Raw genomic sequence first — 19,313 nt, 5'->3', positions numbered from 1 at the left:
TGAGTGAAGAGACATTGTATTCGGTGGGTCTCTAGAGTTCTAATTGTCATCTGTTGCCTTCACCTGTGAGTGTTAGTATCACTGCTTTAAAATTGTTGGGTCATAACCATTTTTGCATACATCACCGACATTCCAAGGGCACGTTCCCGCAAAGTCAGCATTGCAGTGCAGCTGAATACTACACACAAATGTAATCCTACTTAGAAGTGTTGGGGTAGCACAGAGCCTGGTGAAGCTTCCGGGTAGGACCTTCCGTCATCTGGTGTGTGCGTTGTGGCATGAGCTTGCTAACTGCTGCTTTCCAACCTTAGCAGTCCCCAGACCTTCACATCAAACAATATCCTGCAGGACTTTGTTCTTTCGCAGTACCCTCCAGAGATGCTGATGATCCTGTGGCTTGATTTGTTTTTTCTTTGCCATTCAGTTTTGCTCTGTGGGAGATTGAGGCCAGCCTGATTTTCTGTTTCTTTCTGGTTAAGTGCACCCCCACCCACCCCCAACCCACGTGGATTTGTGCAGTGGCCTTTTTAGTGCTATTCTAACAAAGACAAAAAGCAGCCGCGTATGTGTTCAGCAAGGGTCTAGGTGTGCAACGCCTGATGCAGAGATTCATGGAGGGATGGAGGGGCAGGTGGAGAAGTTTGCTTCTCAGGAAAGAGGCCTGTTCCCTGTTCCCTAGGCATTTCAGGGCTGGCATTTCTAAGCGTGTAGGAAAACAGTAGGAGAGGAGCCTCTTCGTGGTGCCAGGGCTGTTTGGTGTATACTGTACATGGCCTGCATTGTAGCTCTCACTCCCTGGTACTTGGAAACCTGCACCACGATGGAAAGCTCCCTGGCACTTAACACACTGCTGCTTTTCTGTCTGCGGACTGTTTTAGAGCTCACTTAACAGGACTTTAAAGCCAAAGCTGCTTTGTTTCCTTAGTCCTCTCAATTCAATGGAGGCAGCAGTGCTTTCCTTTATACCACTCCTCCCTGGTGAAAGGTGTGTTCTTGGGGTTAAGGAAACTCCTTCAGTGCCCTCAAGTGGCACCAGAATAATTTGATATTAGAGTCGTAGCACCTGGGATTTTGTGCTTCCGGTTCTGCATAGAATTCAATCACTAAGGTAAGAGACCAACTTAAAAATTAGCACCAGAGCTAACAGAAACTAACAGCCTCATGGGATTACCCTATCGTACACGTTGAAACTACTGGCCGGGAACAACACGTAGACTGGTGCTTGTCACACAGTAAGGCCTACATTGACTGTCGCTGATAGCATTGTTTCTGATCTCATGATTCTCATGATACTGATTCTACCTTAATTTGGATTGCTTTTCTTTCCTACTTGGTAGGTCAAACTGTGCCGAAAATATCCGCAAGCACATTTTGCACACTGGCAAACATGAGGGAGTCAAGATGTACAACTGCCCCAAATGTGACTATGGGACAAACGTGCCTGTGGAATTCCGAAACCACTTGAAAGAGCAGCATCCCGACATCGAGAACCCTGACCTGGCTTACTTGCATGCTGGTAAGAGGCTGACACTATTAAATAGTGGTAGTTTTTAAGAGAATTTCCTTTCGTTCATGCAGAGTTAGAATGCTTTTTGTCCATTACTGTCGCTTATGTTAATATAGTAGAGCACATATATGTGCATCTGCTTAAGGACTTCCAAAAAAGTGTATTCTGGTCTTACCCCACTCCACCATGAAAAAAGGTCTTTTCTATCATATGTCATCGAGTGCAAATAGGACAAAATAATCCTCCCAGCACTGTAAAGTTTAGTAAGAGCAAATAGTTAACCCTCAGTTGACTAAACTATAGCAGTTGTTTGAACTCCATGTTTTGATGAATTGGTAAAACACTTTTAACTTTTTTTCAAAAAATGTTTGTGATTTAAAATGTTATGCTCTATCCCTGTGTACCACTGTCTTGGGATGAGTACCTGGAAAGGGAGAGAATGTGCCCTGGGGTGGGGTGAGTTGAGTACTGTGGACGGAGTACTATGGTGTCAGCATTTCCGAGAGATTAGGAGGGGTTTGTCCACAGTGTGAAGGGTGTGGTGCTGGTGGCCGAGGCTGGCTACTAGAACATTTTCACCTTACTGAATCAGAAGTCAGACTTCACACTCTGAAAGCATCAGATGCATAGCAGCAACTGCAGGGTTCAAGAAATCTATCCCTGTATGTAGCCCAACATGTTTAACTAACAAGCATGCTTTCCTTGAGTATTGAATTCTCATTGTGCAGAGTGGCCATGGGATGGATTATGAGTGTGAGGTCATCTTTGAGGAAGTACTTACTCTGAAGGAGGTTTAGAGAAAGCCCCACAATGTAGGCCAAGCAGTACTCTACTTAAGTAATACCAGTCGATACAGGGGATGTTTTAAGCAGATGCTTTGGGATCAGTTAGAGCCACATGCAAACTCTCCTTTCCATACTCCCCCTGTGACCTCAGGTAGGGCAACCTTATCATGTCTCTCTATGCAAATCTACATGGTGGTATCTGTTTTAAGGGTCATTGTGATGAGTTAAAAAGCTAATGGCTTAGCACAGTACCTTCTATGCCTGCCTAGCAGAACAATGCTGAAGGGCTAGTGATGCTACAGGAGTGACCACGGTGTTTAAAAGTCATGGGAACCCCTACCCGTTTGCAAAATATCTAAATAATATTTGCTCAGATAACATTAATATCAAAAGAAACCGAACTTAATGAGTGATTTGAATTAGGAAAATGTTATTAGTTATTAACACATTTGACAATGCGTATAAGGGTATTGCTTGTTTTTTGCTGATGTATCCTTTTCCAATTTCTGTTTATGCTCATATGATTGACTTTTTAAGGTAACAGTAGAATGTCTGTTGTTGTCATCTGTGTTGTATCCAGGGCCGTTTTTGAAAAACAAAAACACAGGTCAGTACTCCTTGCATTTTGGTAACAATACTGAAAAGGTTTTGAACTGGGCAGTTGATAGCTTTAGGCACAAGAACAGATAAAGTCAAATTGAAATATCTCCTGGCCATCAGTGCCTATGGGTTCTTCCTTAAGAGGAGTCATGACCGCACAAATGCCAGAGATTTGCCTGTGGAAGGAGGCACATCAGGTAACCACCAAGCAGGCGATGTAAAGTGATGCTGGGTCATGCAGAAAGGACCATTTTCAAGGCCATCCTGCTGTGCCTCCTTCTCAAGGTGTGTCTCCTGTGTTTGCACTGCACCAGCTGGACATTAAAAATGGGTTATTTTTCTAAAATAAAGTATTTGTAACTTTCAGATGAATGACAGGGAAGGGGGGAGGAAACTAACTGCAGAGCCTAGATATGCGTCCCTTTCATCGTTCTGGGCAGCAGTAGCAGACTGTGCTAGTGATACTGAATGTTCCTTCTAGAGATGTTTTAAGATATTGTTAGTATAAAATAAATTTTAAGAAAAATCCTTCTAGTTTCCCTGTGTCTGTGTGTGATGCGCCCGTGCACAGAATCCTAGTGTTCGGTTTCTATTTATGATTCTGTTGGAAACTGTTGTCTGCAGAAGTCACAGCCAGATTCCTCACTGATGGAAACCGTTTGGTCCCGTGCGGTGTCTGCTGTCGGTTCTTCCCTGTACATGGCAATAGTGCTCTTTGGTAGTATTTTTTGCTTTGATAAATTTAGCTTGGTTAAGAGGAAACTTTAAAAAGATAATGTATTTTAGGCTGACTGACTTTTTAACCTTGCAATTGCAAATCATAAGTGGTACATTTAAGATTACGGGAAAGGCGCCTTCCTCAGTATAAAGTAAGGTATGAATCAAGATGTTGGAGCTCTTCCTTCCGTATCCTTTGGTAGTGGGATTAGGCGCCACGATTGGATTGATGAACCCATGCTGGGCCATAGGTACTGTGATGGGGCCCGTGGTCGCAGCGGCGGCAGGGTTTTCTCTGAGAGTGGCTTGTGGTCCGTCAGCGGTGTCCTCTGGTGTCTGCACTGTTCGTTGCTGAGCCGAGCATCTCATAACCCAGCATTCAGTGAACCATATGATGCAGTTCTTTTAATAAAAGATTGAGTTTAAAACTCCCCCAAAATAAACAAAATCCGTCTGGTCCTCATGTGGCTCCACCATGTAGATCAAACATCCCCAAGACCATTGGAAGGGACACATTAAACAACAGCCCCAGAAAAGACTGTGAATAGTGTCATTTGTGATATTTTAAATTTAGGTGAGATGATACTTTGAAATTTATGTGTTAAAGTAAGGTATCATGGTTTTTGTTGGAAAATAGCTCTGTAGAAGGATTTCCTTTTTTTTTCTTTAAGATTTTATTGATTTATTCATGAGAAACACAGAGAGAGGCAGAGACACAGGCAGAGGGAGAAGCAGGCTCCCTGCGGGGAGCCCGATGAGGGACTTGATCCCAGGGCCCTGGGATAATGACCTAAGCTGAAGGCAATGCTCAGCGTTGACACTGAGCCACCGAGGTGCCCCCAGAAAGATTTCCTGTGATTGTGTACCTCCCCGGCTCATATACATGAAGTGGTACCTGCAGATACGGAGGCCAGGTAACATAGCCAGAGTTCCCTGGAGACCAGTTCACACCCGGCACCCCACTTTGTAAGGTCTCTACGCATCTCAGAGCTTCCCAGCCTCATCTGCAGAGTTAGAAGCATTCTGTGCTTCCGTAGGTATGGCTCTTAGGATAGGATAGATTTAAAGTCAGCCCCATTCCCTTGTTGACGGACTCCAAAACTGTTGTTTTAATTCTGTGGGTCCTAGGGTTCGCCGTCTGCATGATGGGGACAGTACCGGCTGTTAGTACAGTGTTCCCACCATCCATACCAGGTAACGCAGTGTGTGCTCAGTGAGACGTGGCCATACTGAGCATCCAGGATTGTCCATGGTTCTTTGTCTCCATCACTTCTGTGGGTGATTCATTGTCTTTCCTCTTGATTTTCGAGAACTCAGAGAATGATTCAGAGAAAGGCTTTATGTGAGCTCTAATTTTGGTTATAGCTTTTTTTGAAAAAGTGGTTGTTTTTAAAATAAAAGTTGATTATTTAGAAATGTATTATTTGATTCCCAGGCATTTGGTGATTTTTTCTAGTTATCTTTTTGTTAACTATTGAAATAGTAATATAAATTGATTTCTAGCTTCTGTCTACTGTGCTTATAGAACACAATCCTGAATTATTTCCATTCTTTGAAATTTATTTGTTTTTTTTGTGCCCAACATTTGGTGAGTTTTGGTAAATGTTTGAGACATACCAGAAAGGAGTGTAAATAATGGTGCTATTTGGTGTGTATTCTGTGATCCCTACACATCACTGATGCCAAGTTTTTTCACTGTGCCATTCAGGTTGTCTATAGTATTACATTTTTTTTTTTCTCCTTCTGTCAACAAGAAGAGTTGCCCACTAAGATTGCAGGTTTGTCAGTTGTGGTGGTGATTGTTGTTTTTTAATTCTCTTCCTTTTGGCTTTATTTATTTTGAAGATCTGTCCCTGGCTACTCAGAACTTTAAGATGATTTTATACACATAACCACCTATTGTAAATAAAATACATATATTCCCTTGTACTTATGAAATGTTCCTTTCTGTCTGTACTAATGCTTCTTGCCATCATCCTGTGTTTCATATTTGTGTAGCCACATAAGCTTCTTTATAAGTAGTATCTTGCTGCATTTGTTTTTTTTATCTGCTGTGATGATTTTAATCTTTCATAAGAAATAGTCTTTTACTTTAGTATTTATACTTTATATCATTATCGATACTTTCATCATGGTCAAAAACTGAAACTACCCAAGTGTCCCATCAAGTAGAATGTGCAAAAGGCTGTGTGTTCACCTAGTGGATGCTCTCAGCACTGAGGATGAACCAACTACAAAAAAGAAACTGTAAATAAATCTCACAGTCATAGAACTGGATGATCTAAAACCACACACAAAGGAGAGTATTCTGTACAGTTCTATTCTCATTAAATATAAAAGCAGGCAAAACTAATCTACGGTGTTAGGAACCAGGGTAAATTTTCCCTTGGGGGGCAGCAGTCACTGGAATGAGGATCGCAGTGCTCCTCACTCCAGATAGTGATATTCTGTTTCTTGTTTCTGATGTTGGGAAAGGATTGTATTCAATTGGAGAAAATTCCTCAAGCTCACCCATGAGTTGTGCACGTTTCTGTATACATATTTTTTAAATGATTTATTTGCTTCCTGTATTTCTTTTTTTTTTTAAGATTTTATTTATTTATTCAAGAGAGACACAGAGAGGGAGAGAGGCAGAGACACAGGCAGGGGGAGAAGCAGGCTCCATGCAGGGAGCCCGACATGGGACTCGATCCCATGTCTCCAGGATCATGCCCTGGGCTGAAGGCAGGCACAGAACCACTGAGCCACCCGGGCTGCCCTGCTTCCTGTATTTCTAAAGAGATTAATTTAGGTCCATTCTAGATCCAATATGATGAAATTTTATAATCATATTAATCCCCATAAAGTTGACATCAAAGTAAAAGTTGCCAGAATTCTTTGTCATTGTACATCAGATGTTTGTTTGTTTTTTTTTTCTATTCAGTGAAATCCATTTTACCCCAAAAATGGTCTTTATTTCACCTTTATGTTAGCAATTGCTTGTCTACCATCTCAGTTATCGAAGAATCAGCATGGTGTTCATTCACTACACCCTGGGAAGGAGTGAAATACTCTCTGTGTTTGCAATACAAGTGACCTCTGGTCAGACTTGGGTGGTTATGTCTCAGGATACTTTGAACATCACCTGAAAGAAGGGAGGATGAAGGTCGAGAAGGGCATAGGGAAGGTTGAGGGGAGCATGTGTGACTCTCGTGATGCTGCCAAGGAAGAAAACAGAGATGTTTTCTCTCAGGAATGCCAGGTGAAGAAGCACAGTTAGGCCTCCACAACTCAAAGAACGAGTTTGCTTCTGAAGTGGCACTCCCTGCTGCTGGGTGAGTGCCCGCAGGAGGACGGGGTAGCCTGGCCACTCTCTGTAGTGTGACTGTAACGTTGATTTAGTTCCTTCACATTCCCTCTGAGAAACTTGGACTTTAAATGTGGGAAATGTTTATGTGTTTTCTAAAGGTGATGATCAAATGATGTTCTCTATTAAATTAAGCATTAAGTGATGATGTGGTGTTTTCTCTAATTCCTTCATTTTCTACTGGTGTAGGATTTAAAAAAAATCCTATTGAAATTGAAATGATTTTCATCAGTTCTTATATATTAGGTTATAATATATAAGGTTACCTGGGCAGCATGATATCCCACAAATCTACCATATTCTCTTCACAAAGTAGGATTTTCGTATTGTTCTTTAAGATGATCAGTTTTTTCATTCTTTAAAACTTATATTATTTAATTGCATTCTGTAGCAGTTTCCTCTTACCCAGGTGTAAGAATAGGAATGTGAAAGTTTGATTCTTATCAAAACTCCACATTCTTTTTCTTTCTAACGCTAACTAATCCAGTACCATTGAAGCTATAAGTACACTGAACTGATCACTTCTATCTCTGCACGTGCACCACTGCGAATTCAGGCAGACTCAATTCCCTATTCCACCCTGGAGCCCCTTTGCTTGATCTACCACAGTTAAGGTAAAACAGCTATAGCCTTTTGTATCTTAACCATTCCCCCTCATTTAGTAGAATATTCAAATTTCCTCATATAAAAGATTTTCTTCATCATTAATTAAAAGCATTAGCGTTCTGATCTGCAGAGCCCTGTAGAAATGTAGTCTTCCCCAGATTGTGGGGCCTTCTATTTTTAACCCCATTACTCTCAGCCCCTTTTGTTAGTTGGTGCTCTGACACATGTCATGACATTTTGTACAATAATTCATTTTATGAAGAGGTCCAAAAAATCTCAGAAAATCCTGACAGTGTCTCATTGGTTCTCCTTACATAAACCAATTATTACTTCAACCTAAAAAGGAACGAATTTTTTTCTGACATGATTGCCTTTGGTAAATCCATGCTGACTCACTCCTATTAAATTGTACTTCTCCAAATGTATCATTAAGCTCATCCATAAGTATCATCTCAAATTTATTTCCTAATATAGATGTTAGACTAGCAGCTCTATAATTTTCAGCCTCTACCCTCTCTCTTTGTAACCTTCAGACTGGATTCCTTGTTTTTCAGGCTCCTGGTATTTCACCGCCGACAAAAGACTTCCTAAAATAATTAACAGTTCAACAATTTGATTCTTTACCTCCAGGCATCACCCTTGGGTTCATTTACTGTTTTTCTTAACTGCTGCTACACATCTCTGTTCCCTGGTTCTTCATGCTCTGGCGCCTCTGGTTCGGTGGCGTGCCCTGTGTCCACCCGGCATGGCAGGTTTGGCGTTTCGGTAACTGGCTTTTTCTCTTTGCCCTCTTTCTCATTCTCGGTCCTGTCAGATTCCCTAAGTTTGGAGCTGACTGTCCCATGAACCAGATAGCCAGGGTATGAATAATGCCAAAGCAGGGATTTTCATCAACCAGCTTTTTCCAGCAATAGACAGACCTGCTTTCCAGGATCGGCTCATTTTGAAGATATTTATCAGTAGATGGAAGGTTACTGATAAGCAGATCCTCTCAACTCATCCCTGTTTCTCTGTTATTGAGTAATGTACTGAAATACATTTTTTTCAAAACCTTCTAAGTATACATTTTAAGATATTTTTAATTCAGTCTGCTGTTCTAACTTTTCTTCAGTATGTCTAAAAACTTCCTTTTTCTGTTTTTCACTGTGAAGCAGGGTTAAGGACATAGGAGCTTCTTTCCATCTGTTGGGCCCACGCTTCTGCCACTTGCCTCCCACGGTCCTCCTGCAGTCGGGCAGTCCTGATTATTGGAGAGTCACCCTCACAGTGTGTGGTGCAGCGTCCTACCCTAAGGTGGCTGCTGCATAGTCCTAAAGAATGCTATGGTTTTTCACAGTCACATCCTGACTTCTCAGTAACAAAAGAATGCAGGGAAGGGTAGCAAGAGTGTCTGTGCCAGTCTTTTCAGTGGGCCATTCCTTCAACACAAAGCTCTTTGGGAGGCGTCATTCCCAACTTAATGATTTTTGTTTTTTAAAATTGGGTCTTCAAGAGGCTGACTTGCCCAAGGAGGGTATATAACTGCAGTGTGGCTGACTGAACCTCACACCTCTTGGCCTTCCAGGAGTTTCCCACATTTATAATCCTAAATATACAGGAGCTGAGAACAAATCACATCTGTGAGTTAGCAAAATTATTATCATGAAGCTTTAAAATCTTGGAGTTCTAAGGTACTTCAGATAATGTGAAAACCTGAATGAAGAGGTAACATAGAGTAAATGAAAAGAACCCCCAGGGAAGATGTTTCCACAGGGGGACTTCTACGGCCCAGTACAGGGCCTGGCCAACAGTGGCATGTCAGACCAGCTGGACGTCAGCATCCTGACTCTAATGCTGTCGAGATGTGTGACTGCAAGCAAGTCACTCGGCCGTTCTATGTCTGTGTTCTCCACCACAAAATGTGGAACACTGCTTAACCTCTCTTTTGAATATCAGATTAAATAATGCATATGAAAGAACTTTGAAAATTATTATTGATAGATTTTCTTTAAGGGAAAAAGGTATTGAGCTTTGTTATTGCTCTTTTACTAGTAAGAAGTTAGAAGAAAAAGACTGAAATTATTTCTTTACATTTATTTGAAGTTGCTATTAAATGTGATGAATCTTAGAACCATGTATCTGTATGTGTCTCAGTAGGTATCCACATGCATGTGTGACAGTCGGAGTGTGCAGCTAAAGTTAGGGCTAGAGAAGGTCTTCGTGTAGCTTTTTTTCAGAGTAGAAATAACACCCTGTTTGTTTGAATTAATTCTATTCCTTGTTATTAATATACTTCATATTTTAAAAACTTTTTATAAGAGAATATCCTGAAATAATATCCTTTCTAGTATATATTTCAGTGTTCTACAAAGTCCTTGATGGCCATCACAACATGTAAAATAAAATCAAAGTGCACAATTAAAATACAGCTTTTGTTAGTAACACCTCATACTGTTGACTGAAGATAATTTGAAATTCATGTAAATCCATTCAATTAATCATTTTTGATGGATCTCTGGCCCTCAGAGCATTCGGGCTCATCCTTTAGCTACATGATCTTAGAAGTTTTAAAGTGAGGTTTAATTTTTTTTCCAGAAAAAGACCTCCAGACTCTTCTTTCTTGGGAAGCCTAGTTAAGTATAATTAGCCTGCGTAATTCAGAGCCACATTAAAACTTTCTTTTAAGCTTCTTTCCTTGCTGCCAAAAGGTTATACAGGCACGTGACAGTATGCTTACCTCATCACCAAGCAAAATTGTGATCTTATCTAGGCTAACATTTACAGCATTCATGAACTGAATTCTGAAAGTTAAAATAGTTAAACTGAAAAAAAGAAAACAAAATTGTGATCTTATCCCTCCTGACAACTTCATTTATCAAAATTTTAAGGGAAAGAAAATTGATCGTGGAAAGTTATAGTGGGTGCAGTATGATTTTATCAGGTAATTGATGTGGCTTTTATTTTTATATACACCTTTTATCAGCTGTTTAATTCAATATAATTTATATATTTTACAAATTTACACACCCTCACATTCATATCTTGACCCTGACTAAAATGCAGTTTTATGAGAGAAACCAGGTAGGTGTTGTCAGGTCTTCCTGCTGATAGTGCATAACAGTTATTTCCGTTGAAACCCTTTATGGAAGAAGAATGGAATAGGTTATTCCAATTATGGGTGAAGTTTAGGAATACTATTTGATTAGTATTGAAATTTAGTTCAAAAGATGTAAAATGTACATTATCAGTCATTTTCAAATGTATTTAGTTTTGTTTTTATTGAGCAAAATTACCATCTAGCAGGTTTTCCTTGTTTTGAGTTTTTATTTTGAAATAATTTTAAACTTACAGAAGAGTTGCGAAAATAGTGCAGAGTTCCCAAATATCCTCTGCCCAGCCTCCCGGAATGTGATATGACTCTGACAGGATTCCTGAAACCAAAGATGTCCGCGTCAGTGTAGGACCATCTGCTAAGCCACATCCTTCGTTGACATCTCAACAGGTCTCCTCCCTGTCCTATTTGTCTTCCAGAACTCAGCTCAGGGACCCATCTGCCCTCCAGTTATTGGGTTTCTTCAGTCTTTCATTGTCTCCTCAAGACCTTGAAGCTTCTAACGAATATGGATCAGTTATTCTTCAGCATGTTCCTTGTTTCGCAGTAGTCTGACATTTACTCATGACTCAATTAAGTTTCTTTAAGCACCTTCCAGAGTAGACATGCAGCACATCAGGGTACATTATGGTGGATGTTGTAACTGGACGCCCCCCCCCGCCCCCAAGTGAGGTGGTGTCTCCATGTTTTTCCACTACAGACCTACTATCTTCTCCTTTTTAATTAATACACGTCTCAGGGAGATACTTCCAGATTATGCAAATAGCCTGTTTCTCCTCAAGACTTTGCCCACTAATTTTGACATTCATTAGTGGATCTTGCCTACAACAGGATCTGTGGAGTTTTAGCGGTAATACTCTCTTTCCCTTGTTCTGCCCACATTTAATTGGAATTCTTCTTTAAGGAATATCAGTCCCTTCACTCTCAATTATTTTTTATTCAATTTATTTTTTTTACTAGTATGGACTTATTGTACTCTGAAGTTTACAATTCAGTATCATCATTATTTCTTACTCAGGTTGCTAAAGCTTTGGCCATTGCGAGCTCTTTCAGTCAGGTTCCTGCGTCCTGTGGTGTGCCCCCATCCTTTTATGACCATCTCTTTACTTTCTAGCACCACATTGTGCTCCAGGCTCATCTGGTGGTTTGTCTGCCCTAATCCTGAAATCATCATCTACTTTATGGATCTTTGGTTTTTCTTATTGGAGACTGGTGTTTAGAAACCAAAATATACACATTGTGTATACTCATTGCCTCTGTGTACCCTTGGGCTTTCTCAGGAGACAGAAATAGGAAATGTATGTGTGCATTCTCATACACAGTTTTATCGATCCATCTAAAGCATAAATTTTCTTAGACCTAAATATGAGAACTAAAACTATAACCCTCGTAGAAGAAAACATATGAAAGAATCTTTGTGACCTTCAATTAGGCAATGTTTTTTGGGTAGGACACCAAAAGCACAGGCAATAAAAGAAAAAAGTAAATTGGACTTCATCAAAACTAAAAACTTGTGTGCCTCCAATGACACCATCAAGAAGATGAAAGGAAAATCTCTAAAATTGAAAACAAAAATCTGCAGATCTGATAATAGACTTCCATCTAGAATATATAAAGAATCCTTGAATTCATCAGTAACAAGGAAAATCATCTAATTTAAAAACAGGCAAAGGATCTGAATAGATCTTTCTCCAAAGAAGATACATAAATGGCCAGTAAACACATGGAAAGATGTTCAACATCATTATTTGTCAGGGACATGCAAATCAGGACCACAACAACATGTGGCATCTGGGTAATTTACTCTTCTGGCAATTAAATAAATAGAGCTACTGTTAACATTCACATATAGATTTCTGTATGAATGTAAGGTTTTGTTTATCTTGGGCAAATACCTGGAAATGAGATGCCTGGACAATACAGTATGTATATATTGAACTTTTAAAGAAAACTATCAAACTGTTTGCCAAAGTGCCTATATGTTTGATATCTCCACCAGCAGCTACTCTCTCCACATCCTCACTAGCACTTAGGATTGTCAATATTGTAAGTCATTCTAATAGGAGGTTAGTGGTATTTAGTGGCTTTAATTTGTATTTGATCACTAATGATGTTGATTTCCAGTGCTTGTTTGCCATCTGTATATTTTCTTTGATGAGGTGTCTTTTGAAATAGTTTGCCCCTTTTGTCATTGAGTTACCAAGATCTAAGAGTTTTTAATGTGTTTTTGATACAAGACCTTTGTCAGATAGACAATTTTCAAATATTTTCTCTCAGGTTGTGACTTGCCTTTTTGCCTCCTAATGCTGTCTCTCACAGCGTTTTTAATGCAGTAGCCCCTTCATAGCTGCAGTTCCATGGTTCCAGTCATCTGCGGTCAGCTGCGATCCATAAGCAGATGACTCTCCTTCTGATGCGTCAGGTCACTAGTAGCCTAGCACTGCCTCATGATGCCTACATCACTCATCACGTGGGCATTTTGCCATCTCACATCATTTCAAGGAGAAGGGTGAGGATGGTACAATAAGATACTTTGAAAGAGAGAAGAACCACATTCATGTAACTTTTATTACAGCATATTGTTATAGTTGTTCTATTTCATTATTTGTGGTTAATCTCTTAATGTGCCCAATTTATAAATTAGTTTTTAGTATAGGTATGTATGTATGTATGGCCAAAAGGAAAGAATATGTATAGCCACTATCTGTGGTTTGGGGCTTCCACTAGGGTTCTTGGAACATGTATCTCATGGATAAGAGGGGACTACAGTATTCATGAAGTCCAGTTTATTAATGGTTTTCCTTATGGTTTGTACTTCTGATATAGCATCCAAAGACTATTTGCCTAATCCGAGTTACAAAGATTAACTTCCTGTGTTTTCTTCTAGAGGCTTTATGTTTTTGCATTTATTTTGCATATATTTAGATTTATGATCTATTTTGAGTCAAATTTTGGATAACATGAGGTAGAGGGTGAGGGTTTTGTTTTGATTTGGTACTTTTTTGCATATAAGGGTCTCTTTTTTTTTTAGCAACATTTGTTGAAAAACTTATGCCTTTCACTTTTGTTGAAAATCATTTGACAGTATTTCTTTGAGTCAGTTTCTTTTCTCTCTACCACCATAGCAGTTTCTAAAATTAAGCATGCATGTGTCTTAAACTTTATCCAAAAATTTCTATAATTGAAGATATATATATATATATTTTTCCCCCTTCAATTTCACATACCCTGCACTCTTCATTTCTCTGTGATCTAACAGAAGTTCATTGACAATCTGTCTGATTTGTCCCTGTCTTTTCCTTCTCATTGACTTTATGACTTAGGGTAGATTACTGTGCCTGAAATTTGTTACAATCTATCATTCAAAAAAATTATGAACAAATAAAGCGAGATATATATATTTACATTCAGAATATAGTGTCCAGTGCTTAATCATTTATATTATTGAGTAAGAAAAAACTTTAACCTTTTGCTTACAATGTTCTTTTCTGGTTAGTTTTATCATCATAATAAACAGTACTCAGTAATTTAGTATTTTATATTCACCAGATTTTTCTTTTTTGTTTCAAGTTTTTATTTCAATTCTAGTTAGTTAACATATAGTTTAATATTAGTTTCAGGAGTAGAATTTAATCATTCATCACTTACACACAACACCTAGTGCTCATCACACCAGGCACCCTTCACATCCTTACCAACATCTCTTGTTTCCTGTATTAATTTTAACCACTCTAACAGGTGTATGGTGATATCATATTGTAGTTTCAATTTGTATTTCCCTGATGATGAGTGATGTTGAGCATCTTTTCATGTCTGTTGGCCATTTGTATGTTTTCTTTGGAAAAGTGTCTGTTCATGTTTTCTGCCCATTTTTTAAACAGATTAGTTGTTTTTTGGGTGCTGAGTTTGATAAATTTTTTATAGATTTTGGTTACTAATCCATTTATCAGATATGTCATTTGCAAATATCTATTCCCATTCAAAGGTTGCCTTTTAGTTTTGTTGATTGTTTCTCTCACCCTGCAGAAGCTTTTATCTTGATGAAGTCATAGTAATTCATTTTTGCTTTTGTTTCCCCTGCCTCCAGAGTCATATCTAGTAAGAAGCTGCTACAGCCAGTGCCAAAGAGGTTGCATCAATCCCATTTACAATTGCACCAAAACCCATGCAATACCTAGAAATAAACCTCAACAAAGAGGCACAGGATCTGTACTCTGAAAACTATAGAACACTTATGCAAGAAATTTCAGATGACACAAAGAAATGGGAAAACATTCCATGCTCATGGATGAAAATAACAAATATTGTTAAAATGTTTATACTTCCCAAAGCAATCTACACATTTAATGCAATCCCTACCAAAATACCACCAGCATTTTTCATAGAGCTATAACAAACAATCCTAAAATTTATATGGAACCACAAAAGATGCTAAATAGCCAAAGCCATCTTGAAAAAGCAAAGCAAAGCTGGAAGCATCACAATTCCAGACTTCAAGCTCTATTACAAAGCTGTAGTGATCAAGACAATATGGTCCTGGCACAGAAACAGACACATAGATCAATGGAACAGAATAGGAAACCCAGAAATGGACCAACAACTATATGGAAAGTATATAAAAGCAGGATAGAATATCTAATGGGAAAAAGACAGTCTCTTCAACAAATGGTTTTGGGAAAACTGGACAGCTCCATGCAAAAGAATGAAACTGGAGCACTTTCTTATACCACACACAAAAATAAATTCAAAATGGATGAAAGACCTAAATGTGAGACAGGAAACCATCAAAATCCTAGAGGAGTTCATCATATTTTTCTTACTAGCTAAGAAGTTACTTTAAAAATTTACTCCTACTATCTCACACCCACTAGAATAGCTACTATTAAAAAATAAAATAAAAGAGTGTTGTCAAGGGTGTAGAGAATTTGAAACCTTTGTACACTGTTGGGAGTTTAAGATAGTATAGCTGCTATGGAAACAGGTTGGTGTTTCCTCAAAAAATTAAAAGTAGAACTACCATATCATCCAGCATTCCCAGTTCTGAGTATATGTACAAAAGAAATGAAAGCAGATCATGTTCATAGCAACATTATTTACAGTAGATAAAAGGTAGAAACAACCCAAATGCCTATCAAGAAATTAATGGATAAAGAAAATATATAATCTATATATACGTAAATTATATAATGTAGTTATAAATATAATTATTATAATGTAATTTATAATACATACATTGGAATATTATTCAGCCTTAAAAATAAGGAAATTCCAACACATGCCACAACATGGATGAACCTTGAGGATATTATGCTGAGTGAAATAAGTTAGGCACAAAAGAAAATACTTTATGCTTCCATGTGTATGAATGTGAGGTCCCTGGAGGAGTCAGATTCATAGGAATGAAAAATAGAATGATGGTTGCCAGGGGTTGGGAAGAGGGACGTGGGGAGTTGTTTAGTAGGTATACTTGTACTTTTGCAAGATGAAAACGTCTGAAGATTGATTGTACAACAGTGGGAATATACATAACACCACTCAACTGTGCACTTAAAGGTGGTTAAGATGGTAAATTTTACTTTATGTGAATTTTGTCACAGATAAAAACTTTCTGAATTACAAATACAAAAAAATTATTCCTGTTTCTTCTCTATTTCCTGCATGGATGCATAGTAGAAAAAATTAAATAGGTATCTCTGTTGGTGCGGGGTGATTAGGGAAGAGAGTTGATTGGGATGGGAAAATGAAAATGGGGAAGTTAATATAGAAATTATACTAATTGGCTTGAGACTCTAAAATTAAATAGACCAAAAAGATGTCATATGATACATGTTAATCAGCATCTGAAATACATAAATTGAGTAAATTTGCAAAGTTAATTTATTCAGTAAAAATATGAAGAAGCAAAATATTTTAGCTTATAGAGACATGCTTACACTTTTTTAGTTTTTTTTCCTATTTCTAACTAAGATTAAAAACACTTAAATACATTTTTTTAATAGATGAAAATCCATCATAGTAAAGTAGTCACTTACATCACCTAATAGCTTTTACTGCATCAGAATATAGTGTAGGCCCCAACTAGATCAAATCATAGTTTTGATGGCTGGTCTAGATACTTCTTAAAAAGCTCTACTCAGACAGGTTCACTCTTGTCACCACCATTAGTGCCATTTGTTGAGTAGCATGTCACTGTGATTGGCACAGAGTCGTTCTTTCATCTTAGGAAAAATCATAATTTTAATGCACGCTTAAAAACCTCATGTAAGTGATTTCCTGTTTATAAAAGAACAGGCAAGACTCCTTTGCAGTCACGTTGCATGGAACGTAAAATTTTATTTTCTCTTTTTGGGGAGAAAACACCTTTTGTGGGAATTGCCTTTCAGAATTTCCTCCACATTTGTTGTCTGGTTCGTGAAGTTAGAAAGGACTCTAATACTGGTTTCTTTCCAGGTGTTGGCCAGGGACAGATTTGGATTCTGTTGGCTTTAAATAGAATCTGCTTCTCAAACTAACAAAATAGATCCTTGCGTCTTGGAGTAAGGTTTATGTCATTAAATCTCTTTTAGTGATAAATGTCTTGCAGTGATTAAATAAGTTAATATTTGTAAAGTACTTAAAATAGTGCCTGGCATATATTAAGTGCTCTATAAGTATTTAATTAATAAAATATTGAACTGAAATTACTCTGTGTCTTCTGGGTTCTTTTTAATTGTGCCAGTAGGTGTTGCTCTTGAGTGACAAGAGTAGAGTTTCCAAGTTATATTTTATATTAATAGCTGGCCTGAGTTGATAGCATAACTTACATATTCATGCTTATATACCTTATCTCATGATTAGAAACAAGACTGTTTCTAATAATTAGACTATTTACTTGAAAGATTTTCCTAATATAAAATGAAAGAGACATGGAAATGCCCATGTAATTCTCTTGAAATCTTCAAATACTATTTAGTAAGCACTACAGGTAGTTTCACCTACGTTTTAATTTTTATTTATTTTTAATTTTTCCTAAGGTACCCATCTCACGACCTTTCTCATTTACCAGGCAGGTTAGCACTCTTTCTCTTTGGCAACTAAATACTTATTGAATCTGTTGGCATTTTTCTAGAGCATCTGGCCAACACTGCTGTTTTACAGATAACCCATCGATAGGATTGAGCTTTGTTAGATTAACTCTGGTACTCAGAGCAGACTTCTCATTCACATCAAGGACCAGGTAGCATAGGTGCCACCTGCAGTCCCTCTTATGCACAGTTAATTGTACCATTAGTTAGTAACCTGTAAGTGCCCTTTCTGTTATAGCGAGTGTTGCAGATGGTGTCTGCGCCAGGGTCGGGAAGGCGCTAGAACTTGTGCAGACCTCGTATACACGGAGCTGACTGACCTGAGGAGCGTGTGTGTGGCGGGGAGGCAAGTGCAAGAGCACTTGGCTTTGTAAGAATCAAGGCCTAAGAGGTGAGAAGCGAGATAGGCTGGATGCTGAGCATGGAGAGGTGGCCGTAGAGTCTAAAAAGGGTCATGAGGGGATTTACCTAAAAGTTGGATGTCAAAGAACATGCAGTAAAATGCTGAAGACCCGAGAAAAGTGAAACCGAGTAGCCCTTTATTTATTTTTTTTAAAGATTTTATTTGTTTATTCATGAGAGACAGAGAGAGAAAGGCAGAGACACAGGCAGAAGGAGAAGCAGGCTCCATGCAGGGAGCCTGACATGGGACTCGATCCCAGGTCTCCAGGATCACACCCCGGGCTGCAGGCAGCACTAAACCGCTGCACCATCGGGGCTGCCCCTGGCTAGCCCTTTAAAATGTGCCTGAATCACACTTTGGGTTTCTATTATTCTAGTACATCATCGTTGTCCATATTTCTGGCCTTTCCCCCCCGTATGTAAGTTTCTCATGATGACAAGTTTCCCATGATATATGCTTTTAGGTCATGAATCTTTTAGCAGTCAAAGAAGTAATTTCGGTTTTAGATATGATTCTGTTATAGTACTTAATATATTTTCCTTTTTACCCCAATTTCTCTATCTGTGTCTAAGAAAATGTGTTAGACATTTTAAAGATGTTTTATGTTCAGTTTGAACACATGAAATTTTTAATGTCTTTTTTACAGTGAAAAAGACATTTGAAATCCAGGGCTGTGTATTTTTATTATTTATGGCAGAATCAATTTGGATATGTTCATCTTCTAGGCGTTAAGATGTCTAGATATTCACCTATTATATTAATATATATAATCATTTTCATTCAGCACATAAAAAACAATATTATAATAATACAGAAAAAATTGAATGTGCTTGGCCTAAATGTTTTGCATGAGACCTGAAGTATAAGCTGCTTATTTTGCAGACATTTTATTTGTGTGTTTATATTTGGTTCTGCTCCATTTTTGTAAGTTTGTGCTATTATCAGCATCCCTCTGAGTTAGCGCTGGGCTCCTACACAGTGAAGGACATGACCATCCCCCCTACTCACTATTTCTGTCTCCTGAGCAAATACAAGTTCCTGTAAGATTTCCTCAAGTTTGTCTCTCTTTCCTTCTGTTGCTAAGTCAGCCACAGGTCTTGTCTCTGGTATGAATCCTTGTGTAAAACCCCAAACTGTAGAATTCTAGAAAGCTATCATATGCTGTTCATGGTTATAGGATTTCTTCCCATAGAA

At 38.4% G+C, this 19,313-nt stretch overlaps 1 protein-coding gene across 1 annotated transcript in view; it reads left to right on the top strand.

Annotated features, from left to right (window-relative positions):
* Positions 1-19,313, top strand: part of LOC129514440 (zinc finger protein 407-like) — a 448,057-nt gene that overhangs the window by 307,617 nt on the left and 121,127 nt on the right. Inside the window, exon 8 of the mRNA XM_055333001.1 lies at positions 1,338-1,516. Within this exon, the coding sequence (XP_055188976.1) occupies positions 1,338-1,516 (179 nt within the window). The remainder of the gene's footprint in view (positions 1-1,337; positions 1,517-19,313) is intronic.

This window comes from Nyctereutes procyonoides, unplaced genomic scaffold (assembly GCF_905146905.1).
Source record: "Nyctereutes procyonoides isolate TBG_1078 unplaced genomic scaffold, NYPRO_anot_genome, whole genome shotgun sequence".
Classification (NCBI taxonomy): Eukaryota; Metazoa; Chordata; class Mammalia; order Carnivora; family Canidae; genus Nyctereutes; species Nyctereutes procyonoides.
The sequence above is the reverse complement of the archived record's forward strand: the minus strand, read 5'-3'. Positions and strand labels throughout refer to the sequence as shown.